At 38.5% G+C, this 19,039-nt stretch overlaps 3 protein-coding genes, 1 non-coding gene and 1 pseudogene across 4 annotated transcripts; 4 read left to right on the forward strand and 1 right to left on the reverse strand.

Moving 5' to 3' along the window:
• Positions 1–46: 46 nt before the first annotated feature.
• On the forward strand, positions 47–139 carry LOC125468067. Its single transcript, XR_007256377.1, has one exon. It is a non-coding gene; the product is annotated as a small nucleolar RNA Z223 (small nucleolar RNA).
• LOC103942976 lies at positions 58–5,807 on the forward strand (annotated as a pseudogene).
• A 5,065-nt stretch (positions 5,808–10,872) lies between these two features.
• Positions 10,873–13,909, forward strand: LOC103942124 (external alternative NAD(P)H-ubiquinone oxidoreductase B3, mitochondrial-like). Its single transcript, XM_009352338.3, has 10 exons — positions 10,873–10,961; positions 11,290–11,569; positions 11,680–11,889; positions 11,987–12,237; positions 12,330–12,549; positions 12,652–12,756; positions 12,895–13,158; positions 13,262–13,383; positions 13,494–13,613; positions 13,703–13,909. The coding sequence occupies exons 1-10, from the start codon at positions 10,873–10,875 to the stop codon at positions 13,788–13,790; spliced, it is 1,749 nt and encodes a 582-aa protein (XP_009350613.2). The 3' UTR covers positions 13,791–13,909.
• A 394-nt stretch (positions 13,910–14,303) lies between these two features.
• On the forward strand, positions 14,304–15,938 carry LOC103942975 (pentatricopeptide repeat-containing protein At1g11900). The gene has a single exon (XM_009353169.2). It carries the CDS (start codon positions 14,650–14,652, stop codon positions 15,730–15,732), a length of 1,083 nt encoding a protein of 360 aa, XP_009351444.2. The 5' UTR covers positions 14,304–14,649; the 3' UTR covers positions 15,733–15,938.
• A 387-nt stretch (positions 15,939–16,325) lies between these two features.
• On the reverse strand, positions 16,326–17,705 carry LOC103942974. Its single transcript, XM_009353168.2, has one exon. It carries the CDS (start codon positions 17,703–17,705, stop codon positions 16,326–16,328), a length of 1,380 nt encoding a protein of 459 aa, XP_009351443.2.
• Positions 17,706–19,039: the final 1,334 nt, after the last annotated feature.

Here is a 19,039-nt window from a genome sequence, read left to right on the forward strand (position 1 = left end):
GTGATTTGTTGGTATGTGTGTTTGAAAAGTTGGATTTTTTGGTTAATTTTGGCGCTGATGACTGAATTATACAGCTTTATGCCAGTTCTGCTTCAGAAAATTCGTGATCGAGAGAGCTGTTTCATACTCTGAGCCCTTTGTGTATAAATTTATTTGATTTTTTTTTTTTTATTGTTTGTGTTGCCGATGATGATTGAATCCGTCTGTTGGAGGTACAGTGGAACTGAGACCCTGTTTGAAGGGAGAACCCCTCGGCGAAACTGCATTTCATATGAATTTTATGGATTTAACTGAGGTTTTAATTTTTTTAATATTTACTGCGAATGTTTTTGTGTTAATTGTTTTGTTTTTCTCCTAATTTGATTTCTTGTTTGTTTTGTTGTTAATTGCTGCTGTTGATTCTTACCAACCGTCCCAAATTTTTTTCTAATTCGTCTCCCTACAAAGCATCTGTTTCCGGTACGTTGTTAGGAACGGTGGCGCAATAGGAAGAACGAGTTCTGTGTTTTAAAACGGCCCTCTCACAGGTTGTTTGGATCGGTTTTCCAGTTTTGGAGCGGGTCGGACCGCTCGAACCGGGTCGGACCGCTCGAACCGGGTCGGACCGGCGAACCGGGTCGGACCGGCGAACCGGGTCGGACCGGCGAACCGGGTCGGACCGGCGAACCGGGTCGGACCGGCGAACCGGGTCGGACCGGCGAACCGGGTCGGACCGGCGAACCGGGTCGGACCGGCGAACCGGGTCGGACCGCTAATCTTTTTGTGACTCGGGTTGATGCTGCTAATCTTTTTATTGTTGACAGAATTAGATTTTGTATAGTTTGCAGGAGAATCAACCGGGTCGGACCGCTAATCTTTTTGTGACTCGGGTTGATGCTGCTAATCTTTTTATTGTTGACAGAATTAGATTTTGTATAGTTTGCAGGAGAATCACGCTTGTGCAAACATAAAATTTATATTTAACATGCAATCTGTTTATGGTATTCAAATTAAATGTGAACATTCAAGACTCATTAAGTTTTGTGAAAACATTTTGAAAAACCGTGTAACTCTTAAGTCGTGGCGTCTATCATAAGAAGTTACATATATTAACCACAAGAAGTCAGGACAACTCTTCGCCAAAATTGCATCAAACTACTTTTCCAAATATCTAATGGTGATCAGTCATCAAGACAATTATATAGTTTTAACACAGTGATTAATAATTCAAAATCTTCATGTATAATATTATAAGCAAATTGAAAAGAAATTACATATTATTACTAAGGCTTGTGGCCTTGTCCTAGCAAATGGAAATTAGTTACTAACAATTATAAAACAAAATATTATTAAGATCATAGATTGAAAACACCTTGAAAATAAACTTGAATCATCAAATTCTTCAAAGTAGCGCCTTCTCTAAAATAATGCGTTCGTCTCTCTAATGGCCAAATAAAGTTATTTATATTACCACAAAATAAAATCATACCTAGAAAAAGTTTTATAAAATAATGCGTTGGTCTCTCTAATGGCCAAGTAGAATAAGATAACTAGGAAATAAAATGTCTCCTATTTAAACTGAAATTCGGACTGCAGAGAAAATCCATCTTTTGACCAACCAAATCAACTCCGATTAGGTCCCAAAATGTCTCTTTTTAAAGCTTGAGACGTTCCGAACAAATCATCAAAAGGAATCTTCCTCAAAATATGCCATCTTGACCTTCAAATACTCAAAGCGTCTAGAAACGTCAATTCGGAAAAGCTGTGTGCTGGGCCTTCTTTTATTTGCCACGGTCAAACGGCTTGGTAGAATAATTTGGAATTTTGGCACAATCATCTTGAAAGACTCCTTCAATTGAAATCACTCCAAAATTCATTTGTTTGATCACTTTTTGCTTAAGAGGAAGTCCAATGTCTTGCATTAAAAATACAATTTAAAATATCAAAATTCTTTCAAAATAATAACCAAAATAAACTAAGATTATGGTAACATATAATATTGTATTGACTCATCACTCATCTCAACCATTCAAACAGTGCCCTACGAGACGATGCCGCTTGCTCACATTTGAGCCTAAGATCTCTAACAAACTTAATCACAGCCCTTCAACAGTGACAAACTAATTTACACATCAGCATGAATAATTTAACTCTAATAAATCAGCTTAGAGCCTTCATTCCCAACATCATGATCGTATGTAGCCCCGTTGAAATATACGTGCACCATAACTCATAGCAAGCATAAGTGCTTAGTATAGTACATTAGCTTGCAGTCGAAGCAATCTAACTCGAACATGTCCTAATCCTAACTCAAACTTCTATCTCTTCTCGGGTTTTGGGTAGGTGCTGCCTCAAGGGTTTCACATGGTTGAGCATTGATGAGTTTGAACAGAAGCTTTGACACGGGAAGAACAATGTTCAAGCCTTTTCCATACATTGCTTTTTCTACATAGGCTTGGTCCACAATGGCAGCTGCGTGCTGAACGTGCGACTTCTGGGGTTGCAATGGTGAATCTGGGCTCATATGTAGTTGTTTCATGGGTTGCAATGATAAATCAGGGCTCACAAGTCGCATGTACTTCACATACGTAAGTGCAGTCAACCAACGTGAGTATAAAAACAAGATTTTTTATGCGAAGGGCATATAGGTGACTTGAATTGATCACCACGAAAAGGGCATATAGGTTAAGTTCAAGTACCATGCATAGGGTTATATCTTTTGCCTAAAGTAGGTCAGCTTCCAAACTACTATATAGGCATATGGTACTCAAAGAAAGTAGCATCTGAGAGGATTGTAGTTTGGGTAGCAAATAGGGAAATACCAGTCTCCGAAAGATTTTCTTCGGCGTTGAGGATCGTAGATGGTAATCTAGTTGTCTTTAACGAGTCCAAAACCCCAGTTTGGTCAACAAATTTAAACTCCACCATCAATTCTGGTTCTGTCCAAATGGTTCTTTGGGATAGTGGAAACCTTGTCTTGAGAGCGGGGTCTAGTAATAATACTTCAGAGCCTTTATGCCAAAGCTTCGATCATCCCACTCATACATGGTTACCCTGAGGTCAACTTGGATTCAACAAAATTACCAAACAAACCCAATTTCTCACTTCATGGAAGAATTCGGAGGATCCTTCATCGGGCCTTTTGTATGTTGGGATAAACCAAGATGGAAGCAATTCATATAGCATATGGTGGAATAGGACTATACAGTATTGGACCAGCGGATCATGGGATGCAAGTTCGCGTACTTTCAGGTTGGATCCTGAGCTGAGGCTTAATTCTATGTATAATTTCAGATATGTAACAAATGAAAACATAAGTTACTTCACCTATTCTCCTTATGATCCTAAGCTAGTATATCGATGCTTGATGTCTGTCATGGGGCAGGTTCAATTATTGTCATGGATGGAGAATACCAGGCAATGGAATTTGTTTTGGTCTCAACCAAGAAGACAATGTGAAGTTCATGCGACTTGTGGCGCATTCGGGAGTTGCAATGATGCATCAGGGCCCCTCTGCACTTGCTTGATGGGTTTTGAGCCAAAGTCGCCACTGGACTGGTATTTGCAGGATTATTCTGATGGGTGTTCAAGAAAAACGAGTTTGCAGTGTGGGACGGAAGACAGATTCCTAGAAATGCATAACATGTTAATGCCTGAAAATAAACAGGCTGTGGAGGTTACGAGTGTTGAGAAATGTGGATCAGTCTGCTTAAGTAACTGCTCTCGCACTGCTTATGCTTATGATAGCAGTACTAGATGTTCAATTTGGACCGAAGATCTCTTGGGCGTGGAACAACTTGCGGAAGATGACAGTCATGGAAGAATGTTATACATCAGACTTGCAGCTTCTGAGCTTATGTATCTTAAAAGTAATATGCGAACGATTATTCGGGTTGTTTTGAGTGTCTATTACTTGGAGAGCCATCATTTTTATTGGTTAACCCAATCTTTTAATTTTTTTGCAGGCGGTAAGGGTCGTGCTGATAAGCGTTCCCTTAAAATTGCAATGGTCTCAGCAGCAGGAGGATTGTTTGCTGTAAGTTTTGGCTATTTCTTACGGAAGAAAACATTGGGAAAGAAAAGGTACTGCTACCATTCTGCCTGTCTTTCTTTGCTTCTCATACGCGCACGCGCACACACAAAAATAGAAGTACACGCAGGAGCATGGATCCTAGCAGTCTTTCTTTGTTTCTCATATACACACAAATGATCCATGCTCTAACAATAAGACTGAAACAGGGAGCACAGGAGGAAGCATGGTGGGATTGAAATAAACTATGGAGCTGGAGGTGTAAAGAATGATACGGAACTACCACTTTTCGGTTTAAAGAGAATATTAGCTGCTACAGACAACTTCTCTGAAGCTAATAAACTCGGAGAGGGAGGCTTTGGCGCTGTTTATAAGGTGACCCTTCCACTTAATTTGTAATACTAAAGTACATTGATTGTTCTTGATAAAAATGATAATTTCTTTGTACTTGTCGTAGTAACCTTTTCCCCAATTAAGTAATATTGGCACGGTGGTGGTTCTCTTTGTGGCATTTCCCTTCCTCTACAGGGCACTTTACTTGAAAATCAAGGGGTAGCGATAAAAAGGCTGTCAAAGAAGTCAAGGCAAGGACATGAGGAGTTTTTGAATGAGTTGGAGCTTATAGCCAAGCTTCAGCATACCAATCTTGTTAGGCTCTTGGGTTGTTGTGGTGTCGAAGAGGAGGAACTGCTATTGATCTGCGAGTACATGCCCAATCGGAGTTTGGACAAACTTTTGTTTGGTATATCCTCATCATTTCTAAGATTTATATCTTTGATATTGTTGATTTCAGGGAAGTCAACTTTGATTCGGTTTGTCCATCGAAAAAACACTAGCTCATTTGCTTTCATGGTCTGTCCAATCAGATCCATGTGAAAAAAAAGAATTAGATTGGGGAAAGCGTTTTCGAATTATAGAAGCCAAGGGATCGCTCAAGGAGTACTTTACATCCACAAGTACTCCTGACTGAAAATCATTCACAGGGACCTAAAAGCAAGTAATGTTCTGTTGGATGGCTCGATGAACCCAAAATATTAGACTTTGGAATAGCTAAGATTTTCGAGATAAATCAGACTGAAGCAAATACCAATAGGGTTGTTGGCACATAGTAAGTCGATATGGTACATGCTTTTAATCATCTAAACCTTACTCAACCACTACTTTAGTACTTTTGCTTATTGTACCATTAATTGATGCAGTGGTTACATGTCACAAGAGTATGCAAGATATAGCCATTTTTCTGAGAAACTGGATGTATTTAGTTTTGGAGTTCTATTGTTGGAGATTGTAAGTGGAAAGAAGAATGCTGCTTTCTATCACTTTGAACATTCACCAACTTTTGCTGGATGGGTAAGTACTAAACAAACATTCCAACTTATGATCATTCTGTTTTTAAGCCTAGCAATTGCAAATGACCGTAAATTCAACATTTTAATTAGGCATGGGAGTTGTGAAAAGAAGGAAGAGGAATGGAGGTGATTGATGAATCAGTAAGGGAAACATGTCGGCCAGATGAAGCTTTGAGGTGCATCCACGTAGGGTTTTTATGTGTTCAAGAATCTCCAACTGATCGACCAACAATGTCTTCGGAGATTCGTATGTTGCAGAGCACTGAAGCTACATCTCTTCCACCTTCCAAAGAACCTGCATTTTCAACATGCAAGAATTCCAGTTTTGTTTTCTCTTCTCAAACACCTACAAGTTTTTCCCACAACGCAATCACCACGGGTTTGCCAGAAGGTCGATAGGGGTTGGAAGAATAGTAACTGACTAGAAGATGAGAAAATAGTGTATTAAATTAGGGAAAAAAAAAAAAAAACCCTGACAACTATAAGTTTTATACAAACACTTCAAGGGCACAATTGGAGAGAGAGAAAAACCCCTCAAATGCGAGAAGTCTCTTAGACACGTATATACAAAATGGATTTTTGGTATTCTTTGCGCATTTTAACACATTACAGGAACCGTTTGTGTGGTTTATGGTTTATTCCCATCCAAACTAAACTTAATAACACAAGATTTTATTTATTTATTATTGTTCAACTACAGATGTGGACGTAACCATATCATGAGAAGACAAGTACGCTAAACTAAAATAAAAAACAAGGAATTTTTTGACATCTCCCAATTTTTAGAAAACAAGTACACTACTCCAAAAACTAACTAGTCCAACTAGAACAAAGAATTTCACATTAGAATATTCATAGTTCACAAAGACATGGTCAGTGTGACCGGAACACGGAATGGTACACTACGTGTCATTATATAAGTGGTGAGATATGTGTGTTAAAAAGTTAATAACTTAAAAAATAAAAGGGTAAAGTACACAAAACTACCTCAACTATTGGGGTAACGACAGTTTCATACCCCATCTTTTAAAATTGACAATGTCATACCGCATCTTACGAATTTGTGACAATGTCATACCTCCGTCAATTTTTCTGTTAAATGCTGACATGACAAGAGACGGGGACCACTTTCTATTAAAAAATTAATAAAATATTATTAAAAACTAAAAAAAATATTTAATATTTTTTAAATATTAAAATAATAAATAAAAGTAAAATTAAAAAAAAAGGGTAAAGTACAAAAAACTACCTCAACTATTGGGGTCCCAACAGTTTCATACCTCATCTTTTAAAATTGACAATGTTATACCGCATCTTACGAATTTGTGACAATGTCATACCTCCGTCAAATTTTTTGTTAGTTTTTTTGTTAAGTGATCACGTGGCTTGATTCGGAACATACTTTCTATTAAAAAATTATTAAAAACTAAAAAAAAATTATTTAATATTTTTTAAATATTAAAATAATAATAAAAAGTAGAGAAAAAAAAAAACCATCAGTTCGTCCCTCCCCTCCCCCTCCCCCTTCCTCTCTCTTCTCCCCATCTTCATTTTCTTCCCCCCACCTGCAAACCCAAAAAAATAAAAAAAATAAAAAAATTTTGAAAATCCAACAACCCCCCTGCGGAAGAACAAGAAGAAGAAGGAGGAGGAGGAGGAGGAGGAAGAAGAAGAAGAAGAGGAAAAAAAGGAGGAAGGAAAAAAAAAAAAATTCCCCCCTGTTGGCGTGGAAGAAGAAGAAGAAGAGGAAGAAAAAATAAAAAAAAATTTGAAAACCCATCAACACACCCTTGCAGAAGAAGAAGAAGGAGAAGGAGAAAGAGAAGGAGGAAGAAGAAGAAGAAGAAGAGTAAAAAAAGGAGGAAGGAATTTTTTTTTTTTTTTTTAAATTTTTAAAACCATCAACTCCCATGCGGAAGAAGAAGAAGAAGAAGAAGAGGAAAAAAAGAAGGAAAAAAAAAAAAATTTTGAAAACCCATCAAACCCCAAATCCACCACTTTCATCCATTCTCCACATCCTCTTCCGCACCCATCGTCCACCTTCTCTGCTCACCCATCTTCCCGCCGACGGGATCTGGGTTTTTTTTTTTTTTTTTCTTCTAGGTTGCAGGAGGGAGAAGAGTGTGGGTGTGGGTGTGGGGGGAAGACAAATTGGATATTTTTTTTTTTTTTTTTTTTGTTGGGATTTGCAGGTGGGGGAAGAAGATGAAGATGGGGAGAGGAGAGAGGAGGGAGGAGGGGGGAGGGGAGGGACGAAATGAGGGTTTTTTTTTTTTTTTTTTTTTTTTTTTTTTTTTTCTGCTTTTTATTATTATTTTAATATTTTAAAAAATATTAAATAATTGTTTTTTAGTTTTTAATAATTTTTTAATGGAAAGTAGGTCTCGAATCAAGCCACGTTAGCACTTAACAGAAAACCTAACAGAAAAATTGACGGAGGTATGACATTATCACAAATTCGTAAGATGCGGTATGACATTGTCAATTTTAAAAGATGAGGTATGAAACTGTCGTGATTCCAATAGTTGAGGTAGTTTTTTGTACTTTACCCTTTTTTTTTTAATTTTACTTTTATTTATTATTTTAATATTTAAAAAATATTAAATATTTTTTTAATTTTTAATAATTTTTTAATAGAAAGTGGTCCCCGTCTCTTGCCACGTCAGCATTTAACAGAAAAACTAACAAAAAAATTGACGGAGGTATGACATTATCACAAATTCGTAAGATGCGGTATGACATTGTCAATTTTAAAAGATGAGGTATGAAACTGTCGTGATCCTAATAGTTGAGGTAGTTTTTTGTACTTTATCCAAAATAAAATTTACAACCACTTGTATAAAAGCACATGACGTACCATCCGTATTCCGATCACAATAAAAAATTTCTCGTAATGGCAGCTACTGATCAATATTAAATATCAAGTATAACAAGATTTCAATGTGAAGGTTAAGTTGTAGACGTATAAATATATGAATTTACCCTTAAATAGTTGATTTTGAATGCATACAGTATGGTTTAAATTCTACCTTTTCTGCTAATTTTTTTGTGCAGCCATGGATACCAACCCAATCTCGTTGTTCGAGTTCTCCATTATTTTATTACGTGTATTTCTCAAGTCTCGTATCTCCGTTGCAGCTGACACCATCAGCGAAAACAATTCTCTAACCAGTGATCAACCATTGTTTCTTCAGGTGGGATCTTCGAGCTAGGTTTCTTCAAACCAGGTTAGCTTTCAAACTACTATATAGGCATATGGTACTCCAAGCACATAGTTACTGAGAGGACTATTGTTTGGGTGGCAAACAGGGACATACATGTCTCCGATATGGCCATTTCTCTGAGAAATTAGATGTATTCAGTTTCAGAGTGTTGTTGTTGGAGATTATAAGTAGAAAGAAGAATGCTGCTTTTTATTGCTTTGAAAGTTCAGCAACTCTTGCTGGATGGGTAAGTACTAAAACATTATTCTAACTTATTCTCATTCTGTGTTTAACTCTTGTAAATTTATGAGTAATCTATATATATATATATTGAATTTAAATTAGGCATGGGAGTTGTGGAAAGAAGGAATAGGAAATGAGGTGATTGATGGATCAATAGGGGAAACATGCCGGCCTGATCCATGTAGGGTTTTTGTGCGTTCAAGAAGCGCCAAATGATCGACTAACAATGTCTTCAGTAGTTCATATTCTGCAGGGCAATGAAGCTACACCTCTTTCACTTTCCAAAAAAACATGCGTTTTCTACACATGAATCTTGGTGCTGTTGGTTTTCTCCTCGAACACCTATCAATTTTTCCCATAATTCAGTCACCATGAGTTTGCCAGAAGGTTGATAAGGGTTGCATGAGTAGTGACTGGAAAGCAAATAAGAAAATAGTACAGTAAATTAGAGAAAAACACCACGACAAACTATAACACTATGTTTGGATAAGAGAAATAAACTTGGAATTTGGATTAAAGTCAAACTTTATAAATTGACATGCACCAATTCTCTTGTTTGGATTCATAAACATACAAAATTTAGAATTTCTGCGTGAAAAAAAACTTGGAATTTGGGACCTCCAATTCCCAAGTTTAAATTCCACGTAAATAAGTGTTATTTCTCAATTTCTATGATTGAAAGTTTAAAAATAACAAATTATGTATTCAATTCCATTGTTCTTTTAGGTTAACCAAACAAGAAAATTCACAAATTCTTGAAAATAAAATCCCGTCATTTTAAAATTCCTTAGTAATCTTAAATTTTTTCATCCAAACATAGTGTAAGTTTTAAACAAATGCTTTAAGCGTTCATTTTTGGGAGAGATTCAAGAGGTATTTGGAGAGGTCAAAGCACATGCTGGCACATGTCAACCCGTATTTGAAGAGGTCAAAGCACATTCTGGCACATGTAAATTATTAACCTTATTAGCTAGGTTCACTGTTGTGGCATAATGAGTGTTTGCATTTGCTTATGCGATTTGTTTACTATCACAATGTCAAACTTACTGCAGTAATATCTTGTTCTATCAATTCTTTTGAATGTGCGAGATGTCGAGCTTATTGTACCAAATATGTAGTTTATATATTCTATTGATTGAGAAAACGTGCATAGAATTAACTCAATTGTTTTTTGGTAAGTACAATATGAACACATTGTCACAGAATCATATGATACAATTCCCTTCATACCACTGAGGTTAAGAAAAAGACACAATGTCACAAACTCATAGAATACAATTTGATTAGTATGAGAGACAAATCTCACGATGTGAATAGTTACCCAACTATCTTAATTGCCGATCGACTGGCTACTCATGTCCTACAAAAGTTATTCATCATCAGAGAAAACCCTATTTGATTAGATGGTGAAAGCATTACAAATTAATTTGAGTAAATTGTAGCAATGGTTCTTCAACTAAAAATCCATTACTATTGGTCCCTCAACTTATCAAAATATGTAGCTATAGTCATTTTCATCAATTTCGTCAAAATTTTGTCAAAATAAGTTATGTTGGAATAACCATTTATATAATAAGGGTCCCTCAACTCATCAAAGTGTGTAATTATGGTCATTTTCGTCAATTACGTCAAAATTTTTGTCAAAACGAGTTATATTAGAAGGACCATTGCTACAATTGGGTTAAAGTTAAAGGACCATTTCTCCAGTTGAATTAAAGTTGAGGGACCAATGGTAATGGATTTTTAGTTAAGGGACCATTGCTCCAATTGAGTTAAAGTTAAGGGACCATAACTAAAATTTACTCAATAATTTACAACCTAGTCTTGGATTGTTGGCCAAGGTACACGTCTCCTAATTTCCCGGTTTGACGAGTCAACCTCAGACCCCAAAAAATAGTGAGTGTCTGTCTAACCTTAGACCTCGGACCTTCACTCACATACCCGACCATTAGAAACTGTCACACCCCAAGTTTTCGAATTCTTCTAAATCCAGAAATAATATATCCGCCATTGTAATTTTCTAACCTTTTCTTTCCCAGAAAGATTCAGAAACAATTTGAGTTTCAGAATGTGGGGACATTCTTTCTTTGAGACAGCCTCAAGGCTTTTCCATCAACGTTCCTCTCTATGCAAGATTCTCGTTGTTGTCACTGTGAGGTACTTGTTCAGTTATGAAACATACGTCTGTTCTTTATTTTAAAAAACAATTGATTGTCAATATTAGTATATTTTTCAGAATAATAATATGTATTCATTTTTTAATAAAGAACAGACGTCATGCACATGAAATTTCTCTCTTTAACACACATGTTTATACGAGCTTGCATAGTTTTTGTTTAGCTTTCTTTTGCAAGGATTTATGTATTTATTATTTATATCTTTTTTTGCCGATTATATATGGTAGATATAACATCTTTGGCATTTTATGTTAAATGAAACTCTACATATCATGATTTCTTCTAACTTGCATTGCATATATTTGCAGTGGGGGAGGCCTAGCAACATTTCATGAGAGCAAACCAGTCCATACTGTATATGCTGATTCGGCTCAGGAAGCCGAAACAAGCAAGAAAAAGAAGGTGGTAGTACTAGGAACCGGTTGGGCCGGAGTCAGTTTCTTGAAGAATTTGAGGAGTTCTTCTTATGATGTTGAAGTGGTGTCACCCAAAAATTATTTCATGTTCACGCCTTTGCTACCGAGTGTTACATGTGGCACGGTTGAAGCACGCAGCATTGTTGAACCAATTCGCAAGATTACTGATAAGGTATGTGCCTAGACATGTAATGTATATAAATTTTATGATCCGAATGATTGATTAATTGGATATGATGAGACAATTATGCTTAATTCTCTTTGGTTTCAATGATATGGCAGAAAGGTTTAGATGTTGAATTTAGGGAAGCAGAATGTTATCGAATTGATCCAAAGAATAAGAAAGTTCTCTGTCGATCAACCCAACACAGTAATTTGGGTTTGAAAGAAGCTGAGTTTAGTGTAGATTACGACTACCTGATCGTTGCAATGGGGGCCAAAACAAACACATTTAACACTCCTGGTGTTGAGCAATATGCTCATTTCTTGAAGGTAACTTAAATTTATTCTTCCTCCCATGTCCGATAAGTATTTTATAGGATGAAGAAATAGTAAGTGTTAATGTTAGGTTTGAGCTTTTGATTTGCAGGGAATAGAAGACGCTGTGAGGATCCGACAGACTGTGATTGACTGTTTTGAAAGGGCAAGTCTTCCTAGCGTAAGCGAAGAAGAGAAGAAGAAACTTCTGAGTTTTGTATGTGTTGGTGGCGGTCCAGCTGGTGTGGAGTTTGCTGCAGAGCTTCATGACTTTGTAAAAGAGGATTTAGCCAAATTATACCCTTCAGTTATAGACTACGTAAAAATTACTGTGATCGAAGCAAGCGATCATATTTTGAACATGTAAGGCATGCTTACAGGTTTTTGTATTAGGGTTTTACATGTTTAAAGATGCTAATTTAATTTTTACACACTTGGTTAATTTGGTGTTGCAGGTTTGACAAGAGAATTACTTCATTTGCTGAAGGGAAGTTCTTCCGAGACGGAATTGATGTAAAAACAGGTTCACTGGTCGTAAAATTAACTGATAAGGAAGTCTCCGCTAAAGATAGAGACACAGGAAAAATTTCAAATATACCTTATGGGATGGTTCTCTGGGCAACTGGTATCGGGCCACGCCCTGAGATTATTGATTTTATGAAGCAGATTGGTCAGGTTTGATACTAACTTGTGCTTGTTTCCAATTGTAGTCGAGAGCTTAACTTTGGATTTGATGCTTCAATTAATCAAATGATGTAATTTGTCTGCACAAAACAGACGAATCGGCGTGTTTTGGCTACGGATGAATGGCTGAGGGTGGAAGGATGTGACGGCGTGTATGCTTTAGGTGATTGTGCAACAGTAAATCAACGCCGCGTCGTGGTATCTATTTAATATTTTTCTGCTTATGCCATGCATTGTAGTGTGGTTGAAAGTGTCGATGCCTATATTGTTGTATGGTAGAATTTGCTGATTCTATGTATGATATTTTGTTGTCATTGCATACCAATTTATTGTCAGGATGATATTGTTTCGATATTCCAAAAGGCAGATAAAGACAACTCTGGTACATTAAGTCTAGAGGAATTTCAAGAAGTCATGGAGGACCTCATGGTCAGGTATCCTCAACTAAGCCTTCATTTGAAGAGCAAGCATATGAGGAATATTGATGAGTTGCTGGAAAATAGTTGGAAAAACCCGAAAGATGAAATCGATATTGAAACGTTTAAAGCAGCTCTTTCCCAAGCAGATTCGCAGATGAAAAATCTTCCAGCAACTGCCCAGGTTGACTCATTATATTCACTTCTTTTTCCATCACATCTCCTTATCCTCTAACTCATATTCCATTTCTTTAACTATTTTTGTTTTCGAAATTTTAATAATTTAGGTAGCTGCTCAACAAGGTGCCTACCTTGCCAACTGTTTCAATCGTATGGAGGAATGTGAGAAGTACCCTGAAGGTCCCCTCAAGTTCAGGGATGTTGGACGCCACCGCTTTCAACCCTTCAGGTGAAATTCTATCACCAATCCATCATACAACTGACTTTAATGTCGTGCTTAGTTACAATGCTATGCTACTAGGCTCATTGGCATGAACTTTTTATATGATTTACTTGAAGGTACAAACACTTTGGGATGTTTGCCCCACTGGGAGGAGAACAAACTGCAGCTCATCTTCCAGGAGATTGGGTCTCAATTGGCCACAGCACTCAGTGGCTCTGGTACTCAGTATATGCTAGGTAAATATCTGATGCACATTTGCTTTCACTCAGCTTAAATCTGGCATTAGCATATCGGTTTCTACTGAAAATTATTGGAATTTTTGCAGCAAGCTAGTGAGTTGGCGCACAAGGGTGCTGGTGGTTTCGGATTGGGGAAGGCGATCTATTTTTGGAAGGGACTCCAGTCGGATTTGAGACCAGATGGGAGCAAATATATCATCACACTGGAACTGTGTTTCCACCATTTGTCTTGCAATGTATTAGGTAGAGCATTGGTTCCATTTATTTCTTACTGTCAAACTTGTAACCGGATTGAAGTTATGATATTTGTACTACATATATGCAAAAAACACATTTGTATTTTGTATGCATCTAGTAGTTGTTTGTATGAACCAAGCCAAGACTAGAAATCTACAGTCTAAAGCTGAAGGAGCTAAGCGCTCAAATGGTTAACAACTTTTATTCCTTGCACCCGAGGTCCTAGATTCAATTCTCTCTTCTTCAATATTGGTTGTATTGAAAAAAAACTTTATAAATGATAGCTAAAAACATAAACCATGTCAACGAAAGAGATCAAAGTTGAAAATGAATAGAAGTCAACTTTTCTCAACCCGTCTCCTTTTTATAAAGATATAACATCTTATTTAGAAGTTCTTCTGTTCAAAAACCGAACTAGGGACAATGAGAGAGAGGGTGGGATCAATGAATGGGTAAGTGTAGGCCTAAAAACCAAGGGATAAGGTAGGTGTGATTTTTTATGTCTTGCCGTATAGTACAAGTGAACCGGGTGCCAGACCTTAGAATTTCTCCCTATCAAGAGCAGGGAAAATGATTATATACAACAAAATGGCAAAACTGGCCCAAAAAGAAAGAAGTGAAAAAAAAACCAAGAGAGAAGTGAAAAAACCAAGTGTGCCGGCTTGTTTAAAGCACTTCTATTAAAACCCGCGCAGCAGCCGCGCCTCAACGTTCTTCTCCCAAGTCCAGTGACTGACGACTGAGGCATTTCATCAAACACCTTACCTGCACTTTCGAACCCCCCACCCCATCCGCTATGAATATCCAGAGCATGCTATCTTCTTCCTCAAGGCACTTGCGATGCTACATAGCAGCAGCCGCAGCATCAGACCTACGCGCTCTCACTGTCCTCCCCAACTCCGCTCCAATTCGGCGCCCGAATCACAACCCCCCGCCATTCTCCACCTCAGTCGATCCGCCATTGTTTTCCACCGCAACCAGATTCATTAGCAGCTCTCGGACCTCTTCTTCCCTAGAGCAAGAGGCTACCCTGAATCAAATTCTTTCCTCCATACAAAACGCCGCCACATTACTCGAATCCTTGTACGAAAACCGCCTTTTCCTCAGCCCCAAATCGTTCAACCGCGTGCTGGTTGCGGCCGCAGCCGAAAGCAGCGCTCTTTCCTTCCTATCCCAGCTTCTTCAGCTCGCAATCGCGTCTTCTCAACCTTTAAATTCTGCTTGTTTTCTCACTGTCGCCAAAGCTTTCGCAAAGTCGGATGATTGCGCGGAGCTGCTCAGATTAACCAAGCAGGTAATGGAGCTCACCTCTCCCAGCATGACAGTCATAAACAGGATTCTCTTTGCTTTCGGCGAATGCGGAGAGACTGAGAAGGCGCTCCTGATCTTTTCCCAGATGAAAACTCTTGATTTCGTGCCTGATTTGTACACCCACAACACTGTTTTAGAGATTTTAGGATATGCCGGTAGGATTGATGAAATGCTGGGTCAGTTCGGGGTTATGAAAGAGACCGGCATTGTCCCGGATGTGGTTTCTTACAATACGGTGTTGAACAATTTGAGGAAGCTTGGGAAATTCGATGTGTGTATGTTTTACTTCAAGGAAATGGGTGAAAATGGTGTGGAGGCAGATTTGCTTACTTATACTGCAGTGATTGAGAGCCTGGGAAGATCAGGAAATGTTGAGGAGGCATTGAGATTCTTCGACGAGATGAAGGCGAGGCACATTTGTCCTTCCCTGTATGTTTATCGGTCACTGATCACGAACCTGAAGAAGATGGGGAAGGTGGACTTGGCATTGAGTTTAACAGAGGAGATGAATTCGTGTGATTCGGAGCTTGCTGGTCCAATGGATTTCAAACGTAATAAACGGTTGTAAGTAGTTCTAAGCTGGAGATACCATTTGGTTTTCGATTTGTAGGTCTCTTGTTATTGCCAATTGATGTAGTTGTATAGTGATTTAAATGTGCTATTCACTTTGTTTGCTCAGTTTCGAAATGATTTTTATCAAACATGATTCGAATTCAACAGTTTTCTTCGAGCAAAGTTGTTCTTATTTGCAGACTGATGATACTCGGATTACTAGTCCTATGGACTCCAAATGAAATATACACTTGTAAGTAGTTAGAAGCTGAAGTTATCTTTTGGTTTTTGGTTTCAAGGTCTCTTGCTATTGCCAATTGGTATATAGTTGTATACCAATTGGAATGATTTTGTATCAAGATTCAGATTTCGACACTTTTGTTCGAGTGAAATCGTTGTTATTAGCAGACATATCTTGCTAGGAAGCAAGAAAAATAGCTTCATCTATTATTATTGCATAGCAGAGAAACCAGAGACTTACAAACCCAATTGACCATTACAAAGTGCATACTTACTCCATAACAAGAGTTATGGCTAACTGAAAATCAAGTAAACTTTAGAACAAAAATTAACAAATTCAGTCGAGGTGAAGTTCCTCGACAATTCCACTTATTCTTCTTCAGCACCTTCTTCTGCAAAACTCAATTCATGGCAAACCTCCCCATTGGTGCTAAAGTAGGATTTCATCCCAACCAATTCAGCAGCCCTTTTGGCTGGCCCCGAACCCCTCGGAGTGTCAATACCACATTGGACTGTCTTAATTTTTGGAAGCACATCTCCTATCTCAGCAATAACTGAAGGTGACTTGTTATCCTCTGCTGCACTTTGGTACACCACTATCTCACTTGGAATCTCCCACCTCTTCTTCACCCGGCACTCCGGTCCTTGACTCCTGGATGTCTCACGGGCAATGCCACGCGGCTTTCCAACCAAGGAGACCCGCCTCTTGTCACCTCTCTTACTGTCATCCTTATCATCCTCAGGCCAAGACCGCTTCCGACCATCACTCACTGCCGAATTCCCAATCTGATTGTACCTACTAGGCACAACCCTCCCAGGCTTGAATGGTGTTTTCTTAGCAGGCACAGACTTCTCGGCTCCGTCTTTAAAAAGCTTCTTGGGTCCAATTGATGCAAGAACCTTGTCTTGCTTCTTCATAGGCCTTTTGGACCCTCCAACAGTAGTTGCAGCCTGTTTCGGACCTTGAACCTTGGACACAGTTTTCCTCGATTTCGGACTCAAACTCAAACTCTTGCCCCTCTCTTTCGTAGCCCTCAATTCATCGATGTCCTGAAGCTTCCAAAAGCACGATTTCCTGCGACTCTGCGTTGCCTGAACAGGGGTGATCTCGAACTTACTCGGCCTCTGAAATCCGGCTCCAGCTACAATCTCAGACGGCCCCAAACTCATTCCTCTCCGATTAACCTTCGACCTCACACTCATCATCATAGACTCAATCTTTTTCAACCCATCCAAATTCTTCACACTTTGTTTCTGCTCCATGAACTTCGCCGCCACAACCCTTCCACGCTTCTCTACCGCCTTCTCGTTTCTCTCAGCCTTTTCAAGTTTAAGCGCTTCAAGCCTCGAATTCAATCTACTAATCTCCTTCTCAATCTCTTCAATCTCCGCATCGATCTTCCCCTCATCTCGAACTCTCTCTTCTCCTTCTTCAACCTCTGCAAGACCCTTCTTCTTCGCAACCGCCGAGAAGGGATCAAGATTCGTATTTGTGTCCAGCGGCTTGAAGGGCACCGAAGATTTGACGCAGACAGGGGTTTTCAGAATAGCGGGGCTCAGATTCTCTTTGCTGCAACCCGATTCAAACGACTCGGAAGAGCAATTCAGCGAAAGGGGTTGGAGTATATCGGACCAGGAAGCCTTCACGACGGAGGAGCCGCCTTCGGAGTCTTCGTTGTCGAAGGCGGCGTTGTTCCACACCTGAAGGTCTGGTGCGGTAATGGCGTCTTGGTATTCAACTACACTCATTTTCGCTCACTGGGTTCGAAGCTCAAACGATTTTAGGGGTAGATGGAAAGATTGTATGATGGGGTTTTGTACTGTAACTGCTGATTTGTGATTCTTGGATGTGAGAGAGAGAGAGAGAGAGAGAGAGAGGCGATCTTTATTTTTTTTGTATTTTGAGATTTTTGACCGTTGGGAAGAAATTTAGACGTTGGGGCCAGCCTGAGGCTCCATGGAATCGTAGCCGTCGGATGCTAAACGGCTCCTATAGACGCTCCGATTTGAGTTAAAGTTTTTTGTTTTTAATGAGATTTGAAGTATTTTTGCTCTTGTTTTTTTTGGACATATTTGTTTTTACCTTTTACGTTTATATTTTTTGGTTCAGAGGTTTTTATTACGTAGGGCAGTGCCCAATTTCTCAGAAAATATAATTTTGTTTTTTTCAAACACTAAATTGGGCGATTTTGGGAAACCCAATTTCTGAATATTTAAAAATTGAAAACTGAAGAGAATATATAATTCATGACATCACATGGTAAAATCCTCGTTTTTCAACATTATATTGTACGGAGAAGTCTTGTTCAGTAGCTCGGACATGACATGAGTATCGTAAGGGTGATGTCACCTCTAACAATTTTTTTTTTTCTATTAAGATTAGACATCTTTCATATTTGGTGCTCTTAACCATGTGAGGACTAGATTCATTAAAATTGACAGTTGTGCGACCTATTAGTATAAGCAAATCTCAATCATGTCCTCGCCCGCCCCACCCAAAGAGGCAAGACCATGATCCTAATTTTTCATGGTATAAAGTTGTATTTCAATTTTTTTTTTCAATTAATTTGGTTTTTTTTTTATGGAATTAATTTGGTAATATTGAAAATTTTGGAACAGTTCCTTCAGGATTACAAGCATTACGGGTGGAATATGACTCTTCCCTTCACCACGGAACTAATAATGGAGAATGATAATTCAACTTATTTACGACTATACCAAAAATAATTGGCTGACAAATTTCCAACTGAGAAAAAATAAATATGCCAGCTTTCTTGCATCAATATATGAATAGGAAGGCTCCGATTAGAGAGATAGAGACATGGGGCTCAACAAACACACACGAACACTATGCTCATAATTGAGATCGCTGACCATTTCATATGTGATTGACTTTCCGCGATGCTCTTTTGGAGCGACATACCAAACCAGCGATCGATGACACTTTCCAAGAAAAAAAAAAATTCCCCGTGTGTTGGGTGTCCAAAGGTCATGACTCAGCCCCAACCCAATCATCTAGCCGCAGCTCACTCAACCCACTTCCAATCTTTCTCTATGAACAAAGGGTCAAAGTCGAATCCCTA

Source organism: the organism of the source record quoted next, unplaced genomic scaffold (genome assembly GCF_019419815.1).
Source record: "Pyrus x bretschneideri cultivar Hongxiangsu unplaced genomic scaffold, Pyrus_bretschneideri_v1 Contig13, whole genome shotgun sequence".
Taxonomy (NCBI): Eukaryota; Viridiplantae; Streptophyta; class Magnoliopsida; order Rosales; family Rosaceae; genus Pyrus; species Pyrus x bretschneideri.